At 44.2% G+C, this 6,000-nt stretch overlaps 1 protein-coding gene across 4 annotated transcripts in view; it reads left to right on the forward strand.

The window, feature by feature from the left end:
• Nucleotides 1-6,000, forward strand: part of LOC115144317 (polypeptide N-acetylgalactosaminyltransferase 2) — an 86,402-nt gene that overhangs the window by 65,416 nt on the left and 14,986 nt on the right. For all 4 annotated transcript variants that reach the window (XM_065002541.1, XM_029685246.2, XM_029685247.2 and 1 more), the window contains one exon: nt 2,192-2,345. In XM_065002541.1, coding sequence (XP_064858613.1) covers nt 2,192-2,345 — 154 coding nt within the window. The remainder of the gene's footprint in view (nt 1-2,191; nt 2,346-6,000) is intronic.

Raw genomic sequence — 6,000 nt, forward strand, 5'->3', positions numbered from 1 at the left:
TAGTGACATGTTTAAAAGCTTTTTGTCAAGTAAACACAGCCAGAGGAGGAATGTTGCAGCCGAGGAGAGATGGATGGATGAACTGTTGAACTTTCACATCAAAGGAAATGCAATAAAGGAGAGACAACCTGTTCTTAACTGGTATCTGAGGGCAGGATCACAGATCTGGACAGGAACCAGTTCCTAGGTTTGATAAAGTAAAGCTACTGTATAAGGGATCGTCATATACCTTATGTTTCGGAATATACTGCAGCCTATAATGGGTCTTCAGGAATGGCAGTGGGCGTGGAAGATTTGATTTCCTCTTTACAAGTCTAGTACATTATTACCACCAGACCATACAGACTTAACTGCTGTTATTAGCAAAAATTAACATGTAACCTAATAACGTAATGAGGGTTATGTACGTGAAGATATTTTGTTTAAAAAAAACAGATGACAAAAGAGATGTCGTGCTCGTTCTACTGCCCATCTATTTAGATCAAGCTCCAGAACATGATGACCTGAGACTGAACCATTTAATAGATTGCAACATTAATTTCATAAATAGTCATCTGTTGCACATGTTAATCATGGAAATGACAAGGTCATCTGCTTTCCCTTTTAAGCTAAGCTAGTTATAATGCCCCCGGCATGCAATTCACCATTACATTTCTGTGGAACAATTAGCATCAGTGACAGATTATTCTCATACCCTCCTAATTATCATGCGGAATACAGGCTGCCAGAGCTCCATGAGATGAATTGCTCATGGTCTTTTTTCTCTCCGTGCCCCCACCCTGTCTGAGAGACAATGTAATCAAATGCTCACGTGTTTTAGAGGCTTCATTCTTTGGGCTCACGAGTGGCGCAACGGTCTAAGGCACTGCATCTCATTGCGTCACTCGAGGCGTCACTAGAGACCCTGGTTAGATTCCAGGCTGTATTACAACCGGCCGTGATTGGAAGTCCCATAGGGTGGCGCACAATTGGCCCAGCATTGTTAGCGTTTAGCTGGGGTAGGCCATCATTTTGAATAAGAATTTGTTCTTAACTGACTTGCCTAGTTAAATAAAGGTTAAATTAAAAAATCACATAACAGCTGCATTAGTATTTAGCCGCATTGATATCCAGTGTGTGTGGGGACATTTTGTTTTCATACGTTGTTGTGACAAGCATTACAATTAAATATGGACGTTTAAAAAAAATATATTTTATATGTGTAATAATCTGACTAGGCTGTGTGAGTGTGCGCTCCTGCGAGAGGGAGCGAAAGAGACACGGAGTTTGTAATGCAGGCTCTTATTAGTTTGGTAATGGCTCTCAAATCATCTTTAAGCTCTGGAATGTGAAAACTAAACACGATGGTCACTTGTGATGAAGCAGCTGTTTTTTGCCCAGTAAGGGGGAAAGAGGTTAGAATATCTTAATTTACTGTGCTGTTGTCCACTGTACCAGTGTTTCCCCTAGGAGTATTTTCAGCAGGGGTGGCAAAGGTAGCGGGAGATAAAAAAAAATTGTAGAATGATTTCTGGTGACTTTTTTAAAGAAGACTCCAAAATCCAAAAATGTAATTATGTTGACACCATCTGAAATATAACTGATGTGTGCCACTGCACTGTAGGGTGATGATGAGCAAGTGGTGGCTGAGCGCTCGTGGCTTTCATTCGGGCCACTGCTCACTCTGTTTGCTACAAATATAAGTTGTAACTTGTCTCTACTCTTTTTTTCAAATGTCTTTTTACTGTTGTTTTATTTCTTTACTTACATACACACACATACCTTATATTTTTCCGCACCTTTGGTTAGAGCCTGTAAGTAAGCATTTCACTGTAAGGTTGTATTCGGTGCACATGACAAATAAACTTTGATTTGATCTTAAAGGGATAGTGTGAGATTTTGGAAATTAAGCTCTTTTTCAATTTACTCAGAACTCATGGATACCATTTTTATGTCTCTGGCTGCAGTTTGAATGAAGTTTTAAGGTAGTTTTGCAAGCCATTGCTAATTAGCGTTGGCATAATGACTGTAAATGGATCATCTGACTATTGGTAACTAGAAAAAGGGCTTAATTGCCAAAATTGCACTATCTATTTAAAAGCTAAATTACATATTTTTTGGAGTGGTGGCAACTGCTGCTAAATGAATATAGGGGAAACACTGCTGTACTGTATATTTATTTAATCTCCTGTGTCTCTGATCTGGTTTGCAGGCAAGGTGAGGTGGCAAGACTTTGACCAGGACCTGTATGTCGGTGCTACTGTGGTGCGGCCGGGGCAGGATCCCTACGCTCGCAACAAGTTCAATCAGGTGGAGTGTGACAAGCTCAGGATGGACCGTGGAGTCCCTGACACCAGACACGACCAGTAAGTCTTTATTCAACCTCTGTCATGGGTGGAATTAAGTAAGGAAGAAATGGGAACAGAATTAAATAATTTTTGCAAATTCATGGTGTTTTTACTGCAGTGAGTAGTAAAGTGATTAATCAGTGAACATCCCCATTAGTAATGTCCTATGGGGATAAACTGGGAACTCCTGCTGTCATCTGATTATCAGAAGGGCAAAATGAATCAAAGACAGAAGTATATAGTGTACGTCTTTCTTGTTCCTCCCCCTTAACATGTAACAGGGTTTCTTCTGCTGGTGCCTCAATATAACCTAACTAAGCCTCACAAGAACACTGGACAGTCGAGCAGAGACCTTTTGGTGCAATCATCAAAATCAAATCAAATGTTATTTGTCACATACACATGGTAGCAGATGTTAATGCGAGTGCAGCGAAATGCTTGTGCTTCTAGTTCCGACAATGCAGTAATAACCAATGAGTAATGTAAGTGTAAAGGGATGAAGAATATGTACATAAAAATATATGAATGAGTGATGGTACAGAACGGCATAGGCAAGATGCAGTAGATGGTATAGAGTACAGTATATACATATGAGATGAGTAATGTAGGGTATGTAAACATTATATTAAGTGGCATTGTTTAAAGTGGCTAGTGATACATTTTTACATACATTTTTCCATTATTAAAGTGGTTGGAGTTGAGTCAGTATGTTGGCAGCAGCCACTCAATGTTAGTGGTGGCTGTTTAACAGTCTGATGGCCTTGAGATAGAAGCTGTTTTTCTGTCTCTCGGGCCCAGCTTTGATGCACCGTGCTGACCTCGCCTTCTGGATGATAGCAGGGTGAACAGGCAGTGGCTGGGTGGTTGTTTTCCTTGATGATCTTTATGGCCTTCCTGTGACATCGGGTGGTGTAGGTGTCCTGGAGGGCAGGTAGTGCCCCCGGTGATGCGTTGTGCAGATCTCACTACCCTCTGGAGAGCCTTACGGTTGTGAGCGGAGCAGTTGCCGTACCAGGCGGTGATACAGCCCGACAGGATGCTCTCGATTGTGCATCTGTAAAAGTTTGAGTGCTTTTGGTGACAAAGCAAATTTCTTCAGCCTCCTGAGGTTGTTCTTCTTCACCACGCTGTCTGTGTGGGTGGACCAATTCAGTTTGTCCGTGATGTGTAAGCCGAGGAACTTAACTTACTACCCTCTCCACTACTGTCCGTCGATGTGGATAGGGGGGTGCTCCCTCTGCTCTTTCCTGAAGTCCACGATCATCTCCTTTGTTCTGTTGACGTTGATTGTGAGGTTATTTTCCTGACACCACACTCCAAGGGCCCTCACCTTCTCCCTGTAGGCCGTCTCGTCATTGTTGGTAATCAAGCCTACCACTGTAGTGTCGTCTGCAAACTTGATGATTGAGTTGGAGGCGTTCATGGACAAGCAGTCGTGGGTGAACAGGGAGTACAGGAGAGGGCTCAGAACGCACCCTTGTAGGGCCCAAGTGTTGAGGATCAGTGGGGTGGAGATGTTATTACCTACCCTCACCACCTGGGGGCGGCCCGTCAAGAAGTCCAGTACCCAGTTGCACAGGGCGGGGTCGAGACCCAGGTTCTCGAGCTTGATGATGAGTTTGGAGAGTACTATGGTGTTACATGCTGAGCTGTAGTCGATGAACAGCATTCTCACATAGGTATTCCTCTTGTCCAGATGGGTTAGGGCAGTGTGTGGTGTGATTGCGTTGTCTGTGGACCTATTGGGGCACTAAGCAAATTGGAATGGGTCTAGGGTGTTGGGTAGGGTGGAGGTGATATGGTCCTTGACTAGTCTCTCAAAGCACTTCATGATGACGGAAGTGAGTGCTACGGGGCAATAGTCGTTTAGCTCAGTTATCCTTAGCTGTCTTGGGAACAGGAACAATGGTGGCCCTCTTGAAGCATGTGGGAACAGCAGACTGGGATAAGGATTGATTGAATATGTCCGTAAACACACCAGCCAGCTGGTCTGCGCATGCTCTGAGGACGCGGCTGGGGATGCCGTCTGGGCCTGAAGCCTCTCGAGGGTTAACACGTTTAAATATTTTATTCACGTTGGACGCGGTGAAGGAGAGTCCACAGGTTTTGGTAGCAGGTCATGTCAGTGGCACTGTATTGTCCTCAAGGCGAGCAAAGAAGTTGTTTAATTTGTCTGGGAGCAAGACGTTGGTGTCCACGACAGGTTGGTTTTCTTTTTGTAATCCGTGATTGACTGCCATATACATCTCGTGTCTGAGTCATTGAATTGCGACACCACTTTGTCTCTATACTGACGCTTAGCTTGTTTGATTGCCTTGCGCAGGGAATAGCTACACTGTTTGTATTCGGTCATGTTTCCGGTCACCTTGCCCTGGTTGAAAGCAGTGGTTTGCGCTTTCAGTTTCGTGCGGATGCTGCCATCAATCCACGGTTTCTTGTTTTGGAATGTTTTAATAGTTGCTGTGGGTACGACATCGCCAATGCACTTGCTAATTAACTCGCTCACTGAATCAGCGTATTCGTCAATGTTGTTGTTTGACGCAGTGCGGAACATATCCCAATCCACGTGATCGAAGCAATCTGGAAGCGAGGAATCAGATTGGTCGGACCAGCGTTGAACAGACCTGAGTGCGGGAGCTTCCTGTTTTAGTCTCTGTCTATAGGCTGGGAGCAACAAAATTGAGTCGTGGTTAGCTTTTCCAAAAGGAGGGCGGGGGAGGGCCTTATATGCTTCGTGGAAGTTAGAATAACAATGATCCAGCCCTGGTAGCACAATCATTATGCTGATAGAATTTAGGGAGTCTTGTTTTCAGATTAGACTTGTTAAAATCCCCAGCTACAATGAATGCAGCCTCAGGATATGTGGTTTCCAGCTTACATAGAGTCAAATAAAGTTTGTTCAGGGCCATCGATGTGTCTGCTTGGGGGGGAATATATGCGGCTGTGATTATAATCGAAGAGAATTCTCTTGGTAGATAATGCGGTCGACATTTCATTGTGAGGAATTCTAAGTCAGGTGAACAGAAGGACTTGAGTTCCTGTATGTTGTTATGATCACACCACGTCTCTTTAATCATAAGGCATACCCCCCCTGCCCCTCTTCTTACCAGAGAGATGCTTGTATCTGTCGGCGCGATGCATGAAGAAACCAGGTGGCTGTACCGACTCCGATAGCGTGTCTCGACTGAGCCATGTTTCCATGAAGCAAAAAACGTTAGTCTCTTATGTCTCTCTGGAATGCTAACCTTGCTCGGATTTCATCAACCTTGTTGTCAAGAGACTGGACATTGGCGAGTAGTATGTTTGGGAGCGGTGCGCGATGTGCCCGTCTCCGGAGCCTGACCAGAAGACCGCTTCGTCTGCCCATTTTACGGCGACGTTGTTTTGGTTTGCCGACTGGGATCCGATCCATTGTCCTGGGTGGTGGGCAAAACACAGGATCCGCTTCGGGAAAGTCGTATTCCTGGTCGTAATGATGGTGAGTTGACGTTGCTCTTATATCCAGTAGTTCCTCCCGACTGTATGTAATAAAACCTAAGATTACCTGGGGTACCAATGTAAGAAATAACACGTAAAAAAACAAAATACTGCATAGTTTCCTAGGAACGCGAAGTGGCCATCCAACTAACGCAAATAACAGAGTAACAGCTACTTTGCTCTTATTCTGGCTTGT

The sequence above is a fragment of the Oncorhynchus nerka genome, linkage group LG16 (assembly GCF_034236695.1).
Source record: "Oncorhynchus nerka isolate Pitt River linkage group LG16, Oner_Uvic_2.0, whole genome shotgun sequence".
Lineage (NCBI taxonomy): Eukaryota > Metazoa > Chordata > Actinopteri > Salmoniformes > Salmonidae > Oncorhynchus > Oncorhynchus nerka.